At 38.2% G+C, this 20,517-nt stretch overlaps 1 protein-coding gene across 8 annotated transcripts in view; it reads left to right on the top strand.

The window, feature by feature from the left end:
- Positions 1–20,517, top strand: part of LOC132406047 (PWWP domain-containing DNA repair factor 3A-like) — an 82,039-nt gene that overhangs the window by 54,328 nt on the left and 7,194 nt on the right. For 7 of the 8 annotated variants that reach the window (XM_059991221.1, XM_059991222.1, XM_059991225.1 and 4 more), the window contains 8 exons: positions 482–619; positions 2,900–2,970; positions 4,719–4,804; positions 5,817–5,877; positions 7,370–7,445; positions 10,223–10,273; positions 14,956–15,401; positions 18,899–18,987. In XM_059991221.1, the coding sequence (XP_059847204.1) occupies positions 482–619; positions 2,900–2,970; positions 4,719–4,804; positions 5,817–5,877; positions 7,370–7,445; positions 10,223–10,273; positions 14,956–15,401; positions 18,899–18,987 (1,018 nt within the window). Of the gene's footprint in view, positions 1–481; positions 620–2,899; positions 2,971–4,718; positions 4,805–5,816; positions 5,878–7,369; positions 7,446–10,222; positions 10,274–14,955; positions 15,402–18,572; positions 18,631–18,898; positions 18,988–20,517 lie in introns of all 8 variants that reach the window. The other variant, XR_009516048.1, reaches the window with a different exon arrangement.

The raw sequence follows: 20,517 nt of genomic DNA, 5'->3' as shown, positions 1-20,517 counted from the left end.
TGGAGCCACGTAGAAGTGCCACTTCTACAATTTTGTAATTTTCAGTAATAGATGTTCATTCTCTGCCTCCACAGATGCTACTTGACTTACAGAGTTCTTCCACCAATTTAGTTTTTGCTCCGGATTCCAACATCTGCAACCTCTCATGTTTCCTATAGAAAAGTCATCTTGAATTTCACATTGTCAGTTCTCCACTTATTTTCCATTTCTACTAAGCATAGATTCCAGCTTCAAAACACACAGGATCTTCCCAGTTTATGTTGTGCCCATGTTAACATAAAACAGGAAGATCTTCTAGCCATGGATTATTTAGAGCTTGGCTTAATGTTTTTTGTTTCTTTAAGAAGATGAATTAGACTTCAGTGATTCTGGGTAGATTGTACAAGTTCAGGAAAAGCTGAAAGTGGCCCAAAGGCCAGTTCACATGAACTGGTCATTTGCTGGTACTGTCTTTAAATGTAAATATTTGGACTTCATGCAGGAACACAGTCATCCTCTTCATTATCTGTAGAGTTCAGTTCAATGGACACCCTTTCTACAAGTAAATTCATAGAAGGGATTATAGAGGAGAGAGATGAGGAAGATGATGAGAACCTTCCGAGCATCCTGTCACACCAAGGTAAGACTTCTAACCTCCAGTCATCTGGATACACATAAAATTTAATTTCTCCTTTTTCTCTCAAGTCTCAAACCCACTACGTCCTAAAAACTGTTTTAAGAATCATTGTTAAATATTGTTAAATCTTCAAGGCATTAATTTTGTTTAAATAATGAAAATATAGTGACACATGAGCAATATTTACTGTTTGTCAACTTTTTTTTAACCTGCTCTATAGTTTTGTCCTTGTGTTGTGGAGCAGGTAGTTATGCAGCACTATGGAATTCAGTGGTCCTAAATTTTATTTTAAGCAAATAAAACATACTTTATTAGTATAAGTTGGTGGTTGCATTTTTTTTTAAAGAAAAGTGGGAACAGATGTAGGCTATTCAGTTCACTATTCTTTGAGATCATGGCTAATTTGTACACCTTCAAACTAGCATTTCCACATTCCTTAATAATAAAATGTAATATTGGATAAATTTTAATATTGTTCACAATTTAAGCTTATGCAAGTTTTGTTTATGAATACAACAAACTACAGTTGGATGCAGATATATTTGTCACAAGAATATCAAAGTAAATTGTTTCTTTGTACTGGATGCTATACTTAACAATAACAGCAGAGCCATTGAGTTTCTTGAAGCCTCAGTGGCTTACACTCTGATTTTGAAACTGGTCTCTTTATCCCTTTGCTTTGACCTGCTGACAGTGATTGATCTTCCTGGTTGCATTCACCTGCCACTCCATGAAATTCCAAACTTCACATGCTATATTAATCCAACTGAAGCACTTAGCTGGCAAAACTTTCTGATAATCTCTGGTTAATTTGTATATACTATTAGTGAAAGAGAATTGCACCGTTTTTGTGGTGAAACTTTTCCAAGGTTACCTCTGAATGACCTGGTTCTACTTTTAAGATATCAGCATCTCCTAATCTCCCTGATCAATGAAAAGGTTTCATTCCATCTACCTTCCAGTTTTTCCGTTGTACTAAATCTCAAGTTATGTTATAACCTATATTCCTGAGGATGAATGCCAAAATGGTAAACTATGTGTAATGATACTGTTAAAAGTTATATCATTCATCTTTAAAAGTGTGCACTTGTTTTCATTCTGTCTCCCATTGGAGAAACAAAAGGCCAGTGTTTGAGTATAAGGAATAGAAACAGAAGCAAGCCATACTGGCTCTGCCATTCAATAAGAGCAAGGCTGATCTCATACTTCTGTGCTAATGTCTGTACTAATGCCATATCCTATAATTCCTATAATATCCAAACCCTGTAATTCTTTTGAATATGCAGCAACTGAGCCTTCACAGGCCTCCTGGATGGAGCATTCCTGAGGCTCACCACTATCTTGCTGCAAAGGTTCACCATATTTTGAAATAGTGACCCCTGATTCTCAGCACCCCAGATGGGAAAGAACATCCCTGCATCTATCTTATAAGAATTTTAAATGTTTCTGTGAGATAATCTTTCATTGGACAATCTCTGCCCATGTTCCCCTTTATGACAGTGGGTTTCAGTGAATTTTTGCACTCAATTTATCAGAAGTATGTACTTCCCTAGGGAGGGAGATTAGACTGTACACAAAATTGCTGGTGCAGTTTTACTAGTGTTCTGTATAATTACAAGATATGTTTACACTTGTACTCAAGTTCTCTTGCAATAAATGCTAACATACTTATCTAAGTGCTCGCTGTTATACGATTCATGTACAGGGATACCTGGGCATGCCATATCCAGTCAGTCTCTCCCCATTTCTACAACTTGTATCAAAGTGGATTGACATATTACCATATTATATTTCATGTTGCATTTTCTTCCCCCCCTTAAAAAAACAACTTGCCAAAGTGCATCCTCCACACAACCTATATTATCTCCTAGCTTTCTATCATATTCTCTGCACTTCCTTTAGCTGCTATCAAGATGCAAGAAAATTTGATGCTAGACTACAATGGAGGCATATAAAGTTTATGCATCTGTTAATATACTGTATCCACCAAAAATGTTTCTAAAGATAGTATTTAGTGATATATATGTACTTTGATATAAGTTTACTTTGAACTTTGGGCATTTGGCATTTTAATCTAAAACGTAATTAAATGTCCTTAAAATTTAAGTCCCAAGGGGGGAAAAAACACTGCCAATGATCAGATTTTAGAAGAAAATGAAAAGAATTGAAATGCTTTGTATTTTTTAAAGTTAAGTTGTTTAGGCTCATTTAATATTTTCATGCTAGATTCGATCACATTGGCAAATTGAGAGCTAATTAATTCTCTTCCTGTTATTTCTGCAGAGCAATGGTCAGTCGCTGAAGGGATGTTGGTGTGGTGTAAATTCCAGAAGTACCCAAACTGGCCTGCAGTGGTAAGGGAGATATATAATCAAAGTACAAGATATACTGATCTAATGTTATAAGCAAGATTAACATTCACATTGGCTTTTATATATAAAAATTGCTTATGTAAATAGCTGCATGTTAATGGCATCAAATTATCACTTTGCGACAGGATTACTGTGGAATTGAAAGCCTTTTCAAATCATCGGAAGGGCACTGATGTCAAGTGTTTATCTTTATTACATTAATCTATTGTGTAAGCTTGTGTAACACAGTTGGAACCCACCCTGTGGTGAATGCTGATGAGGGAGACTACCTGGAATGGTAATCTCTCTCCATTTGATTGATAGTTCAGTTTAAGGTCCCCAGTATTCTGAGTAGCATGAAGCACAAGTGTTTCCCATTGTTGGGGTGTCTGGCTGAACTAGAGAACATCATCTCAGAAGGAGGACCTAGGCTGCGTCCACACTACACCGGATAAATCCATAACTGAAACTTTTTCTCTTCATTTTTACCCTCCATCTACACTAAAACGGTGTTTTTGTCCCCTGAAACCAGAGCTTTTCAGAAACGCTTTCCAGGGTGGGTATTTTTGAAAATGCTGCTTGGGCAGATCAGTGTGGACGGGGTTACCAGAGACTTCTGAAAATGCTATCAGACGGCAGTGTTCATTGTTTTCTTGAACACAACCTAACAATTTCAGAACAGACGGCAGCGAGACTGAAGCCAGAAGAGTTAGAAATGTACTCACCAAATACTTGACCCATAACTTACTAAATAAATAAGTATACTCACTTTGCCCTGTTTTCTGTCCTTGCTCATATGAAGGTGGTTTACCTATTTATGCAAGTACTTCTCTGACAATAGATGTGTAACAGCCTAATGTAACATTGTATGGAAATACAAGATAACACTGATGCAGACATTAAAACATTCATACGTTTAACAAGGTGCTTTATTAATGCAACAGAGTTAGTCAGTTTTTCAATGTTCGTCGTCAGCCGGGTCAATCTGTCCATGAATTCCCTGTCGGTTGCCTCTGTACTCTCCAGTATTTGTTTTTTTTTACTTTTAAATTCTCCTGCGTGATAGCCAGCAGCTGTCCATCGTTTTAAGTTTTTCTAGTCTGTAACTACACAAACGCTCACTTTTACGGCGAGATTCGACACCAAACAGGTTGCTTGTTTTGGTAGATGTGTCCTGTGCATGCCCAGTAGGAGGAGATTTGCCGAAATCTCTGTTTCATTGTGGATAGAGATATTTTCAAAAACGCATAGTGTGGACGCCTATCATTTTTACATTAAACCGGCGTTTTCAAAATTATCCAGTCTAGTTTGGATGTAGCAATAGATACTTTAGCACAAGTTAAGAATTTTTTTGACCAAGTTGTGAACCTTTGCAATTCAGAGGAAGACATTAAGAACCATTTACATGGCAACTAAAGACATAAAGACACTGCTAAGTGGAGGAAACCTGAACAGCCATGGGGAAGAGCATGCAAACTTCAGTGTCAGAGGTCAGGATTAAACATGAGTCACTGGGAATACGAGGCAACAACTTTATTACTATGCTGCCATTCTTTTATTGGTGTCATTTCAGGTTTACTGACTTACAGAATTTTCCATGACAGGGTTGTGTTAGCTTGTTTGCAATTACTATTGCATTTGTTCTTATGCCTTTTCTTAGCACTGAAATGTAGCAGAATAACCCGGTAAAGTTTGGATTTACCAATTAAAGTTTAGATTGATCTAATTTATGAATGCACTTCTATCTACAGGTAAGAAGTGTAAAATCCAGAATCAAAAAGGCCAGCATATTGTTTGTAGATGAAAATATAATCAATGCAGAAAGGCACAAAAAAGGGTAAGTGATGTTACTTTAGGAACACAATTTTTTAAAGTTTTGCATTGCTATGTGGTATCTTGTCTAGTTTCCCTCTCCCCGCCCCTATTTCCCTTTTCCTGTAAGTATTGATTAGTTTCTGATAGGGAAAACATATCAGTTCCTTCAGCCTACACTTCCATTGAATCAGCTATAGCTTTAGTTAATCTTGCCCAACTTTCCTGCTCTCTCCATACCCTTCGTCCCCTCATATTTAATCGTCTGTCATTTGCCACCTCTAATATAGTCACTGACTGAGCTTCCAAAGCTGTGCTACAGAATTCCAAAGATATCTGATCCTCTGAAAGGTGGGCATGTTGTGTTCTAAAATTTTGCCTCTCCTGATAACTCATGAGGCAAAGCATTTGTGTTTCATTGGTAGTACCTCTATGCTCTATTAAATATAAACAAACATTTCTTCATATTTCAGGATGTGGCACTGAGGTATAAGATCAGCCATGTATTTACTGAATAGCAGAGTAGGCATAAGCTTAAGTGGCCTATGTCTGCTCCTAGTTATGTTCTTACTTTGGCCTCTTGTCCAATGCAAGCACATCCTTAAATATGCAGACTAAAATTGTATGCAATCTTCAGGAGTGGTCTCACCAGTATCATGTAAAGTTCTATCAAAACTTCTCTACTTTAATAGCAATACACATTTTATAAAGTGTGATGTTCCATACACTCTCCTAATTACTTGCTCTTGTACTAGCTTTCCTTTGCAGGCCCACACGATGTTAGAAACATTTTGGTCATTAGAGTAATGCTTTTTGCCAGTGTTTGCCGTCTTAATTGTACCTAAATACTAATGTACTGTATTGGGTAACATGGTGTTAGTGCCTTGCTAGGTTACTTCTCAGATCTTAAAGATTATACTTTAGTACAAGAACAATTTTTGAAAGCTTGTTTTATTATTCAGGCCATCTAATATGTTGATTCTTTTAAAATCTTAATATATTCAGTAGTATGCAATTATTATTTTTCAATTCTGCAGCTTCTGTGTCTCCATAAGAACTCTAAAACCATTTGATTGTGAGGATCGACAAAAATATACAGTAAGTGTTTACAAATCTAATTTTGTGCATATTCCTACAGTTAAAATAGACCAGTGAGTTAAACCCATTTGGAGCTTCTCGGACTTGTCAAGGATAGTAAGTTATAATCTCAAATTCAATGACTTGACCTGTGCTTTAGTAAATGTCATTTGTGTATCAGTTAGCATTTGGGTCACTAGTCTGATAAATGACCTTCAGGTATTGCTGCAGAATAAGGCCATTGAGTTCTTCAAGTCTGCTCTGCCATTTGACCCTGGCTGATTACATTCCTAGTCAAACTCATTCTCCTGCCTTCGCATAACTTTTGACTCCCTTACTAATAAACAGCTCATCAACTTCTTCGTTAAATATACCCAATGACTTGGCTTCCATTGCTGTCTGTGACAACGAATTCCACAGATTCACCATCCTCTGGCTAAAGAAATTCCATCTCATCTCTGTCCTAAAAGGAAGTCCTTCTATTCTGAGGCTGTGCCCTCTGAATTGAGACTCTCCATCACCATTGCATACATCTCCATGTTAACCCAGAACCATCAAACGCTTATATATTAACTGCTTCGTTCCGAGGATCATTCTCGTAAACTTCCTGAACCCTCTCCAATGCCACGATATCTTTTGGATATGGAACCCGAAACTACTCGCAATATTCCAAGTACAGTCTGACCAATGGCTTATAAAGCCTCAGTATTACATTCTTGCTTTTATATTCTAGTCCCCTCAAAATCAGTGCTAATATTGCATTTGGCTTTCTTGTAATTGATTCAGCCTACAAGGTAACATATAAAGAATCCTGCTCTGGGACTCCTAAGTCCCCTTGCAACACCAACTGCAGAATGTTGAAAGTCTGAAAAGTAGCCAGGACTTTTGTCTTTACTTTTCAGTTCAATAACATTACTGGAGATTGTGTAGATATTGATGTAGATCTAAGTAGAGGGTTTGGAGGATAACATGTTAATAGTCTGTAATTTTTAAATGTTTGCTGCTTTTAGTTCACACAAAACTGGGTAGTGCCATAAAGCAAAAATTCAGCAGCTCAGAAAAATGATTGGAAGGACAATGTGTTAAGTTTTCATCTTGAAAAGGCAGTGGTGCTATTATTGTAATGTAACTTAAAAAGCACGTAGTGTCAGTTCTAGATGTAGGGCAAGTTGAAGTGTGGATTTGGGTGAATTGGAGGGAATCAGGAAGATGAATTTGTTTTGAGCAAAGCTTTGTTAAAATTTTCATTGTCACAATTGATGAATGTAATTTTTTTTATCATAAGGAACTTTTAGAAGCAAATATTGAGAGCAAAAATGTGAGAATGATGACCAATAGAACAAGAGCTCAATTCCCTCTGAATTTCTATATGTACTTTGTGAAAGCTAACATGGCATTTAAAAGAGCAATTCAGTTATTATTAACTGTCACTGCATTCTATTAAGCATTCAATATTTTAAGTTTGGCCTGATTTTAATATTTTACAGTTTTATAATTGCTGACTATCTTATAGGCTGCAGCAAGGCATATTTACAATGATTCAATTGATTGGTGTGTAGCTCTTATTGATGACTATCGGATTAGAAGAGGTGAGTTGAATGATTTTTAATAAGATTTTACAAGTTACCCCTCCCCCCAATCCAGTTACGTGTAGCTATGTTTCCAAACTTCATTAGGCTTTAAAATCCTATGCTGTAATTTAATTTTGACAGAATCAAATCTATATTGTTCCATTTCAGAAAGCTTAGAAATCAAATTTTAAATGAGCAGTAATGCAACTGTCTGCAATTGTTCCTGATCTGTTTCTCTTTGTAGCTCCAAGCTACTGTCCTCACATACTCCAAATCAGCCATCATCATCCCTGAACCAAAGAACTCTACACCTTCAAAACTAAACAATTACTGCCCAGTGGCACCAACACCAATCATCATGAAGTGTTGTGAATGGCTGGTAATGGCACACATTTAAGAACTATTCCTGTCACACAGGACACTCACCAATTTGCTTATCGACAGAACTATACCACAAATGCCATAGCATCTGTCATGCAGCTAGCTAGCCCTGACACACCTAGATAACTAGGATGTTTATGTTAAATGCTATTTCTGGATTTCAATCTGACATTCACCAATACAGACCTTGGTGAACAAGCTCCTACTCTTTGGTTTAAATACACCTCTGTACAATTATGTGTTGGACTTCCTACCTAACTGTCCTCTGATAGTCAAAATGAACAATGGCTCCTCCATTCCCATCATCTTCAACACGAGTGCCCCCCAGAGCAGTGTGCTGAGACCACTGCTATACATTCTGCTCACACACGACTGCATGACCAAACACCTAAAATATCATATTGTCAAGTTCACCAATGACACAACAGCAAGGGCACTCCGCCAACAACAAGACAGCCTACAGAGAGGAGATGGAAAAGCTCAAGGCCTGGTGCCAGGCAAATAACCCCTTCCTCATTGTCAACAAGATAAAGGAAATGGTTATTGACTTCAGTAGAACTCCCACCACTGACACCCCTCTACATCAGCAGTACAACAGTGAAAACTGCATATAGTTCAAACTCCTGGGAGTGCACGTATTGCACAACCTCTCAAGTCCCAGAGCATTTCCTACACAATCAAGAAAGCTAACTAACCATGCCTTTACTTTCTGAGGAGGCTGAAAAGAGCTGGACTGTGCACATCAATACTTATGACCTTCTACCGATGCACAGTAGAGAGCATCCTTACATGCTGCATCACTCTATGCTATGCAAACTGCACTGCACTTAATAAGAAAGGTTTACAATCGGTAGTCAAAACTGCCAAAGCATCACTGGCACCAACCTACTGCCATCAAGGACGTTACTACAGAAATAAGCTGGAACCAGTAATATAATGAAGGATCCCATCACCCTGCTCATGGACTATTTGGCCCATTCCCATCAGGGAGGGGGCTATGTAGCATCCATATCAGAACCAGCAGACTTAAAACAGATACTTTCCCCAAGCAGCAAGTCTGATTAACGCCCCACCCACTGACACACCACAGCACATCCACCACCACCACTACTTTATCATTTCATGTCATGGTTGCCTTATGTATGTAAGCTATCTTGGGTATTTATATCTATTGTGTATTTTTATTGTGTTCTTGAGTTATGTGTGTTTTTATGTTGCTTTGGATCTGGAGCAACAGTGTGATTCTCCTTTATACTTGTGTATTGACAATGACATTAAACAATCGTGAAGCTTTGAGAAAGATGGAGCACAGCTGTGGACTGTGGTTGTCCTTGTGACCCTTGACAGTTAAAATTGGCTTGTATCCTGTGCATATTCAATAGATACAGTTAATGTCGGAGAAAGGTATACAGTACACAACCTGAAATTCTTTTACTTTGCAGATGTCCACAAAAACCAAGGAGTGCCCCCAAAGAATGAATGACAGTTAAACGTTAGAACCCCAAAGCCCCTCCCACGCATGACCAGCAGCAAGGCAAAGACCCCCCCCCCACCCCCACCAGCAAAAAAAGCATCAATGAAGACACAAGACTTGCAGTATCCCAGAACTACTACTCGTTCACTCAATAATTAGACATACCATAGGCTCTCTCCCTAATAAGGGAAAAAGAGGTGTCCCCATTTCACAGCGGGGGGGGGGTGATAACAAACACCTTGCTGATTTATGATATTAAAGGTCTGTTTATGTCGCTTTTTCCAAGCTCTGCACCCAGAGAGTCAGTATGAAAATGCACAACTCTCCGGACACACAACCCCCGACAGTTAACCCGCTGCTCCTAATGTTCCATGTTCTGCAATGCTTCAGTCAGGGGCACCAGCCTAGAATCATCATGTCCCCAGAGCTACGAAATACCGGACCCTGAAGGCGTGCTCATCTTCCAGGCTGCATCCTTGGGATATCAAAAAGCGGCCGGTTGTGAGGCCCTGAGAACAGATCCCATTCCTGCAAAGAACCGAAGTTAGGGTGTAACTCCAGGTCAGGGTCTTCAAAAGAACCCCCCACACCCTGAAAAGGGGAAAAAAAAGATATCAAAGATAGAAATAAAGCTGTTTCCAAAGATGCAAGCAAAGGAGTTGCCATTTAGTACCATTTGACTTCGCTCTCCCTTCAAAGTTGTATCTTCAAAGGAAATGCATATTTATCTGTGTTTCCCAAAACACCAAGTATATTTATTTATGTTAATTTAGTCTTGAACGCATTGAGGTTAGCAAGAAGGAGCAATCAAGTTATCTTTTTCTACCCTTCTCTTTATCAGAGAGAAAACCAGTGTAAACATTTATAATGCAATCATATTGAGTTGAAGTGAAATGAAATTCACCCATGTGACTATTGAATGTATTGAATTTTTTTGCAGGCTGCGGGTCCTTCACAGGTTCTTTTGTTGAATATTGCACAGCTGAACTCAGTAAGTCTTGTTAACTTTGGATTTTTAATCTATTATTTCAAAGTACTCTATGGCAAGATGATTTGAATTGAAGACCACTTCATATGAATTGACCTTTTTTTGCTTGTTAAGAAAAATCAATTGTATATTTTTCCCTAGACACGTACGTACAGTGGTATTTTTTTTCTAACTTTGGCTTAGATTTAAGATCACCATCCGAGGCAAACATGTGCCAGATATTCCGAAGGTTGTAATGAGCTGTTGATGTCTACCAGGTCAATGATTAGATAGCTAGAGCATCTCCGGTTTGCAATAGTAACTAGTATATTAAAAGAAAAGTTAGGACCAAAACCAAAAGTTTGGGGAGTGTCTTTCGAGATTTAGAACGTAGATTCCAAGACTTGGTGCCCAAATGGCTGAATGAAAGAACACAAACAGAAAGAAGGAAGTAGGAGAATAGAATTGTCAGCACAGAAATCTCACTTGTAGATTCTGGTGTGGGTGAGGATATTTCAACATTTTAGATTTTGTTTTAAATCTAACATAAAGCAGCATCCCTGAGTGGCAATGTGAACAAAATTTGTTGCAGTTGCTTTGGGATATGACAGCTGTATTATGGATGACCAAGCAATCTATTTTTGCTATTTGAATTGAGGGATAGGTGGCTGTATTAGCAGGAAAGTAGACCATGTATTGCTGTAAACATGAGGAAATCTGCAGATGCTGGAAATTCAAACAACATACACAAAATGCTGGTGGAACACAGCAGGGTCTCGACCCGAAACATCAACAGCGCTTCTCCCTATGGATGCTGCCTGGCCTGCTGTGTTCCACCAGCATTTTGTGTGTGTTCCATGTATTGCTGTGCTGTATTTTACCAGCCTTTTTCACCCAATATCAGCTAATATTTGAGTTAGCTGGAATATTTTACTGGACTATGTTTAATATGGTGGAATTCAATTTGGTATTGTATATTTCAAAAAAAAAACATTTTTAGTTCAAGTCATTAAAAATATTCTTTCATAACATACTGGTTGCTAAGCAGTTAATTCAAGCATTCATTCAGAAATTGCTGAAGCCATATAACAGATTAGGTATTATTTTATTTTAATTAGAGTTAGAGATATAATGTGGAACAGGCCCTTCCAGCCCACCAAGTCACACCATCCAGCAACCTACCAATTTAACCCTAGCCTAATCACAGGATAATTTACAATGACCAATTGAACTACAAATTGGTAGTCTTTGGACTGTGGGAGGAAATCAGAGCACTTGGCAGAAACCCACGTGCACATGGGAAGAAAGTACAAACTTTCTACGGAGGACACTGGAATTGAACTCTGAACTCCGATGTCCCAGGCTGTCATAATGTCGTGCAAATTAATGTTTTCGGAAACTACATCCTTTGTCAGAACAAATCTCCCCATAGAAGCTGTGTGAACCCCTGAGTGTTTCCAACAGTTCCTGTTTTTATTTTGGGTTTCCAGCATCTAGTCTTTTAATTTCCTTTAATGCAATTTATAGTGAAAGGGTTTGAAGGGAATGGTGTGTAGATGCCTGGTATGGTGGTAGATGCTTTTAAGAGACATTTGGATAGGCACATGAATGTAAGAAAGGTGAAGGGATATGGACATGGTGTAGGTAGGATGGATTGGTGTTTGGTGTTTCGATTTGCTTTTTAGCTGGTTTGGCACAGTGTTGTGGGCCAAATGGCCTGTTCTGTGCTGTACTCTTCTATGTTCTGTGTTCTAGATGGTAGGACCTTGCAGGATTTGAAGAATATTTTTACGCTTTTGCTATCTGAGTGTGCAACTAGAGATAAACACTTAAATCCACTACTGTCAGCATGACTTGGAAATTAAACTAGAAGTCTAACCTACCTCTTCTCAAGATCGTAGTGCTCTTGTGAATTTGGCAGAATGCCACTGGATCCATCTGTGCTATTATTGCTTGGATAATATTCAGTAGCAAATCATTTACTTTGCTTGTGAGCAAATGCATCTTATGGAGAGCTTTTGTTCTGAAATGGAAAAGTAAGCAAAACTGGGAGATTAGTATAGTGGTGTGGTTACCTAATCAGAAAAGGAAATTTCAAAATGCATTCTTAAAAAGCAGTACTTTTGCCCCACCTACTCTCTCTCGAGGTTGAGAGTAAGTAAATGATGAATGTTCTTTCCAAGAATGCAATTACCCTTTTAAAACTAAGCTATGCCACTGTTAAAAGATATAGGAGCAGAATTAGGCCATTTGGCCCATTGAGTTTGCTCCACTATTCCATCATGACTGATTCAATTTTCCCCAAACTGCTGCTTCTCCCCCCACTTCTGTATACCTTCATGGCCTGACCAATCAAGAATACATCAAACTCTGCCTTAAACAGACGTAAGACTTGGCCTCTGTAGCTGCTTATGGCAAAAGAATTCCACAGATTCACCACTCTCTGGCTAAAGAAATTCCTCCTCATCTCCATTCTAAAAATACGACCCTCTATTCTGAGGCTGTGTCCTCTGATCTTAGACTCTCCCATCACAGGAAACCATCTTCTCCACATCCACTCTTATCAAGGCCTTTCTTTCACCATTCCATAGGTTTCAGTGTTACCCCTTTATTCTTGTGAATTCTAGAGAATTTAGGCCCAGAACCATCAAATGCTCTTCAGATAACAAGGTGTACAATCCTGGAATCATTTTCGTGAATCTCCTTTGAACCCTCTCCAGTTTCAGCACATCCTTTCTAAGATAAGGGGCCCAAAACTGTTCACAACACTTCAATTGAGGTCTCACTAGTGCTTTGTAATGCTGAGTCTTTATGTCCTGCTTTTGTATTCTAGTCCTCTTGAAATGAATGCTAACATCACATTTGCCTTCCTCACCACAGACTCAACCTGCAAATTAACCTTTAGAGGCTCCTGCACAAGCACTTCCATCGCCCTTTGTGCCTCATTTTTTTGTATTTTCTCTCCATTTAGAAAATGGTCAACCCTTTCATTTCTTCTACCAAAGTGCATGACCATACACTTCCTGACACTATTCCAGCTGCCATTTATTTGCCCAATCTCCTAATCTGTCCTTTTGTACACTCTCTACTTCCTCAAGAACTACCAGCCCCTCCACCTATCTTCATATCGTCTGAAAGCTTTGCAACAACGTGAAAAGAATCAGTCCCAACACAGATCCCTATGGAACCCCACTACTCACCATGCTGAGTACAGCATATTTTATCGTGTGCCTCAAGAACCCTGAGACCCCATCCTTAATAATCGACTCCAACATCTTCCCAACCACTGAGGTCAGACTAACTGTCCTATAGTTTCCTTTCTTCTGCTTTTCTCCCTTGAGTGGAGTGAGATATTTCCAATTTTCCAGTCTTCTGGAACCATTCCAGAATCTAGTGATCCTTGAAAGATCATTACTAATACCACCTGGTCTAGGTGACTTACCTACCTTTAGACTTTTGTTTCCTCGGAACCTTCTCGAAAAATAGTAACTTCAGACAGTTCATGACCCCTGACACCTGGAACTTCCACCATACTGCTTGTATCTTCAGTGAAGACTGTGAATACTTATTTAGTTTGTCCACCATTTCCATTCCAGCAGTCCAATAACCACTCTCTTTTCCACTTTCTATCTGAAGAAACTTCTTAGTATCCTCAATATTGTTGGCTGGCTGACTTTCATTTTCCATCTTTACCTTAATGAGTTTTTAGTTGCCTTCTGTTGGTTTTTAACAGCTTCCCAATCCTCTAACTTCGCACTATTTTTTTGCTGTATTATAAGTCCTCTCTTTGGCGTTTATGTTGGCTTTGACTTCTCTTGTTAACCATGGTTGTGTCATCTTTCCTTTAGAATATTTCTTCCTCTTTGGGACGTATATATCCTGTGCCTTCCGACTTGCTTCCTGAAATTCCAGCCATCACTGCTGTGCCGTCATCCCTGCCAGTATTCTTTTCCAATCATTTCTGGCCAACTTCCCTCTCAGGCCTCTGTAATTCCCTTTACTGCACTGTAATATTGATACATCTGACTTCTCCTTCTCAAATTTCAAAGTGCATTCAATCATATTATGATCACTTACCCCTAAGGGTTCTCTGACCTTAAGCTCGCTAATCAATTTTGGTTCATTGCACAATACCCAATCCAGAATAGCTGACTCCCTAGTGGGCTCAACCACAAACTTCTCTAAAAGGCCATCTCATAGCCACTCGAAATTCTATCTTATGTTATCTTATCTTATCCAGCACCGATCTGATTTTCCTGCAAATTAACGTCCCCCATGACTATTGTAACATTGCCCTTTTGGTATGTATTTTCCATCTCCTTTTGCAGTTTGTAGACCACATCCTTGCTACTCTTTTGGGGTCTGTATACAACTCCCATCAGAGTCTTACTACCTTTGCAGTTCCTTGGCTTTATCCACAATGATTCAACGCCTTTCAACGCTGTGTCACTTCTTTCTAATGATTTGATTTCAGTTTTTTTTATACTAACAGAGGAACCAGTACCCCCTCTGCCTTCCTGTCTGTCCTTTTGCTATAACATGTATCCTGGACATTAAGCTCCCAGCTATAATCTTCTTTCTGCCATGATTCTGAGATGCCTACAACATCATACCCGCCAATCTGCAACTGTGCTACAAGTTCATCGACCTTATAGCAATGTCTTTGTGCTTATAATTATCCAATCATTATTTTTGATATTTTGCAGGTATCCCAGTACGAAAATCATTTGCACAAGATCCTTCATTAATGACTTTCCCATCCAATTCAATTGAGAGTCAGGTGGAAGGCCATTCTGATTGTGAATATGACACAACACCAACCAAACACCAGCCTGCCAAGAAACTGCTCCCTGATAGGAAGAAAGCTGCCAGGGATCGAGCTAATGAAAAACTGGTGCAATTCATTGTCAAGGCCAAGGGCGTGGAGAAGCATCTTCAAGATGTAATTAAGGGAAAAAGGCATTCCAAGTGGCTTGAGGAGTTCAAAACCCGTACCCGCAACTCAAGTGTTATTGACACCTACCTTGAAGATGACTGGCAGGTGGACAAAGTGATGAACTACTTAAAAAGTGTATATGAAATGAATGTAAGCACACAGCTGTTGGTAGACTATGAGAGGTGCAGGTTTATCTTGGATGTTCTCTTACCGGAGGTGAGTTCTAATTGAATGTTATAAATCACATTGTTCAAGTGTTGGGGATTTCATTGCATGGATAGGAATGAAGTTAAATTTTATATAGGCTAGAGTAGTACTGAACTATTCATAATGGCTTTATTAACTAGAGCTTTACCGTTAACTTTGCTAAGCTTTGGGTTAGCTTACAAATGCACAAGTTTGTACTGAAGTTTGGAAGATAATAAAATGATAATTAAGGTTGATACAGGGAAGTAATTCCAAATAAGGCAATTTATAGCAATGTTTACAATTTGAGTTAGCTTTGCAGGAAGGACTTTTTCCACAGAAATGCTAGAGGAAAATTTGAAATTCTCCTCTCAAATGCGGTGAGTGCTGTAAGTGAAAATCTCAATTTAAGAGAAGTGGAGCAAAAATAAAATGAAGCTGAGGAACAATCCAGTTATCAACTCTTTGCATTGACAGTGTAGAAGTGATTGACCATTGCTCGTCAACATTCCCGAGTTGGGGAGGAACAATATGAATTTTCATGTTTTATTTTCTTTTTTTTTCATTTAATGTTAGGCACCCAGAAATATTTAAGTGGATGTTTTTGCTAAAACATGCTAATACAAGGCTAAATGTAAAATTTACAAATAATTAGTGGGAAATGTGCTGCTGAATACAAATTCAGAGTCCTACAACATGAAAATGGTCATTCAACTTGCAGCATCCATTCTGACCTGTGGACACTCAACTGTATAAATCCTGTTTTCCAGCACTATAGCCATAGGCGATTCAAATGGTAACCCAAACACTACCTAAATATCAGCAAGGTGTCAAAAGTATTTAAATTTAATAGAGAACAGATAGTTCAGTCTTCATTTCCGTGGTTCACCAGCATTTCAGTCAGACAAGGTGAGTTTTTAAAAAATCTGAGAATCAAGATTCTTTGGAGCTCTTCTTCAAGAATAATGGAAGCAAAAGATTTAAATTATTTTGAAAGCAGATAGTAAGCAAGAGGGGTGAAAGGTTACCACAGACAGGAATCTAAAGTTGAAGTTCCATGATTTTATTAAATAGCAGAGCAATCTTGAGAGGCCAAATAGCATACTGTTGCTCCTAATTATTATGTTCCTACAGCTAAACCTTAGCTTAATTACTAGATTGCAAATTGCTCCATTTCTATTGGGGTTACACATTAATTTCACTAACATTACAGAGGATGTTACTGCTAATCAGCCTTCAACTGCAGATCCCTCGTGTATAAATGTAAATAAACTATCTTTTCAAACTTAATTTGCATAACACTTAAATTAGAATTCACTACTTGGGCTTATTTTCATTAAAAAAAAGCAAGTGATTTATATATAGAGGCCAAACAGAGGCTACCATTTAAACTAAAATCGCTATATTAAGTGTCAATACAATTCATTCCCTGGATCTGAATCTCTAATAGCATCTGATTAGATTTAGCAGAATTTTTGTTATGTCAAAGACTGAGAAGATTCAGGCTTATGAGTCTACTTGAATAGATATGTATAAAGTGCATGAAGTTGAGACTCAGTTGTAATTTGAACAGAAAAGCCATTTTTGTCAGCTTTCCAAGATATTTGAGAATGCTTCCATGTCAATTTTCCAAGATATCTTTTTCTCTGCCACTCCTCCCTGCAACTCAGGTTAGTTACTTCAAACATTTTCTCATACAATGGATTCTGGTTAATTGGGAACATCAGAACCAGTACATTTTGGTACAATTAAGCAGCTGCTCCAATTAGTTTCCTGGAAATAGCTAAAAGGTATAAAAGAGACACACTACTGTTTAATTGAGAACACTTTATGTACAGTTGCAAGAAAAAGTATGTGGTTTTCTGTATAATTACTCAATGTGGTCTGATCTTCATTTAAGTCACAATAAGACAAACACAATCTCCCTAAGCTAATAACCTACGAACAATTGAGGTATCCTGTCCTTTTTAAAAAAAAAAGACACACAGGTTACTGAGAGAGCCTGCACTTCTCAAGAAAGATGTGTTTTTGTGCATGTGCCTCATCAAAACAACTTTCAGAGGACCTTAGAGGAATTGTAGAGATGCATGAAGCAGGAGCATTTCTAAAAACCTGAGTGTTCATCAGTCCACAGTAAGAGAAATTGTTTCCAAATGAAGGAAATTCAGTACTGTTGCTACTCTACCTTGGAGTGGACGTCCTGCAAAGATAGTGCCAAGAGCATAACATGCCATGCTGAAAGAGGTGAAAAAAAACCTAAGGGTAACAGCAAAAGACCCGCAGAAATCTCTAAAACTTACTAAAGTCTCTGTTCATGTGTCTACTGTAAAAAGCACTGAACAAGAAAGGACACCATGGAAGAAACTACTGCTCTCCAAAAAAAAAACTGCTGCACACTCAAATTTGCAAAGACCACTTGGATGTTCCACAACACTTCTGGACAATATTCTGTGACTAGATGGGACAAAAGTTAAACCATTTTGACAGAAATGCATACTGCTTTGTTTGGAGGCAAAAGGGTACTGCACACCAACACCAAATCCTCATCCGAACTGTGAAGCATGATGGAAGGAGCATCATGGATTGGGGCTGCTTTGCTGCCTCAGGGCCTGGACAGCTTGCAGTCATTGATGGAACAATGAATTCAAAGTTGGATCAAGACACTTTACAGGAGAATCTCAGGGTAGCTCTCCATTACCTGAAGCTTACTAGAAGTTGGGTGTTGCAACAAGACAGTAATCCGAAACATAAGGGTAAATCAACAAAATGGTTTAAAAAGGAGAAATTTTTTTGAAATGGCCAAGTCAGAGTCCAGATCTTAACCCAATTAAGATGCTGTGGCATAACCTGAAGAGGGCTGTTCTTGCAAGATAACCCAGAAATGTTGATGAACTGAAATACTTGACTTTGAATATTTTTATTGCTTATCTCCAAATATCCTAAAGGGGTTGATGAACTGCCACCTTCTTTCCTAAATCACATGTCTCACATAGCCCCGAATGAGTAAGGCTAGATGTGATAGAAACAAAGTGCAGGAAGCTATTCCCTTTATTCAATCCATCCTCCTTCACCACCTCTGCTACTGAAAACTAACATCTATTCTCTTTGCCATTTCTAATAGGAGGTCCTGCTAATAAAACATTTACAATTTCTCTTTCCACAAATGTTACCTGACCTGAGACTCCAGCATTTCTTTTTCAGATTCCCATTTTGTTTTTAACTTTCAAGTATGGTTGCAATTTCCATTTTCCCTTAAAAGGTATTAATGAATTGTTTAGCTTTCATTTCATCAATTGCATGTCACACTTGTGCCTCACTTTAATTCCTGAAAATATAGTATTTTTATTTGCATAACTGTATTTAAATACCACAATTGCCATAATACAATTGATTTTGCCTGATTCACTCCGGATAATCATTCCTTCAATATGGATTATTCACCTCTGATCTCTGATGTCTATGTCCTTCTCACACCTTGATCCCCACTGCAACATTGTGGACTAAAAGCAGTTCCTTTTTCATTTTAGGCCATTATCTGTGCTATTGCAGAGGTTGAACAAATAACCATCAAGAAAGCAGAGGAAAAGTACATGAAAGGACCTCTTCACAGTGAAAGGTAGGGCTTTAATCAAAGAATAAACTGAATATTCATTAGTTGACCAAATGAGGCTGCCCATCTGGGTGGCTTTTGCATCAATCAGTGGGTTGATTGATTGGGCCAGCAGTCCCAAAACTTAGCATGATGTTTTTTGTACCAAATATAAAGAGTGGAAACTCAGTGAAGTAGTAGGGAGCTGCCATGTTAATTAAAAGAAAAGTTAAATTAATAGTAAAATAGTTATCACTAACTTGCAGCTTTAACAATGACACTAAGATTAAAAGTTAAGGATGAGGTACTATTGGGATAACAGATATGCAAGCCTGTCTGAAACGGGAATAAAAATGAAATGCAAGTTATTTTGGATCATGGATGGGAAGTTGAGATGTATGACTGGAATTCATACAGCTTGCAAAAATTGGAAAATAAAGTATATCCCCAGATATGCGAAGCATCTTCAGACTGAGGATTTTTGAGTTTGATAGACAGCTGGAATTACTGCAGAACCTTGGTGAGACTGAAAGTCTCCCAGTTTTGTATTTCAGTCCATTGCCTTCCCAAAGACAGTTAGGATAGCAAGTGAGTGAACTTTGGAAAGGGCAGGAAGTTCAAGACGTGCTATGATCACACTAGTATTCACCATTAAAACTTTAAAAACTCCAGCTGCTGAAATTAAAAGCAGAAAGTGATGTAAGAAGTCAGACAATCACACAGCATTTATGGAAAGGGGGAAGATGTGGACAAGAAATGAGAGATGCTGGAATCTGGAGCGAAAACAAAATATAGGAGGACCTCAGTGGACCAGGCAGAATCTGGAGGGAAAAAGGCAGATGAACAGTTCCAGAATCAAGATGTGAACTGTACATTTACTTTCACAGATGCTGCCTGGCCCACTGAGTTCATCCAGTCAGTTGTTTTCACATTCATGAAAAGAGAAAGCAGGTCTGAGTCTGAATTGTAACAATTGTGGGCTGCCCTTGACACACCCTTGGATGTGTTGGTTGTTAATGCACGTGACACCTTTCATTGTATGTTTTGCTGCACGTGTGATAAATAAATTTGAAACTTGAGGTCAAACTGGGGAACAAGATTGGAGAATTTAGTTTTCCACTATGGAGCAGAGGTACTGGTCAGATGCAAGACAGTAGACTATATCATGGCCTCCTGTGGTCCACAGACCCCTTGCTTAATGGTATTAGTCCATGGCATAAAGGTTGAGAACCCCTGGACTATATGGAGATTGGTTCAAACTATTAGAAAAATGTTTCATAGAAATGAAGTGAGAAAAAGAAGATAGTGAAAACCAAAAAGACCTGAAGTTGGAGAATTGTTTTTAAGAAGCTTGTGAACTACAATATAATTTTTTACATCAATTATATATTACACCACAAAAAATAAATAAATTAAATCCAAATTTATCTATTCAGTGTTTCTGATGTAACCAAGAAATTGGTACTTTTTTACATTCTACTTGGATTTGTTCTAAAATTCAACCTTTTTGGACAAATTTAAGAGTTTTATTGGAACAAATTATTAGAACACAACTTC

Source organism: Hypanus sabinus, chromosome 16 (genome assembly GCF_030144855.1).
Source record: "Hypanus sabinus isolate sHypSab1 chromosome 16, sHypSab1.hap1, whole genome shotgun sequence".
Lineage (NCBI taxonomy): Eukaryota > Metazoa > Chordata > Chondrichthyes > Myliobatiformes > Dasyatidae > Hypanus > Hypanus sabinus.
The sequence above is the reverse complement of the archived record's forward strand: the minus strand, read 5'-3'. Positions and strand labels throughout refer to the sequence as shown.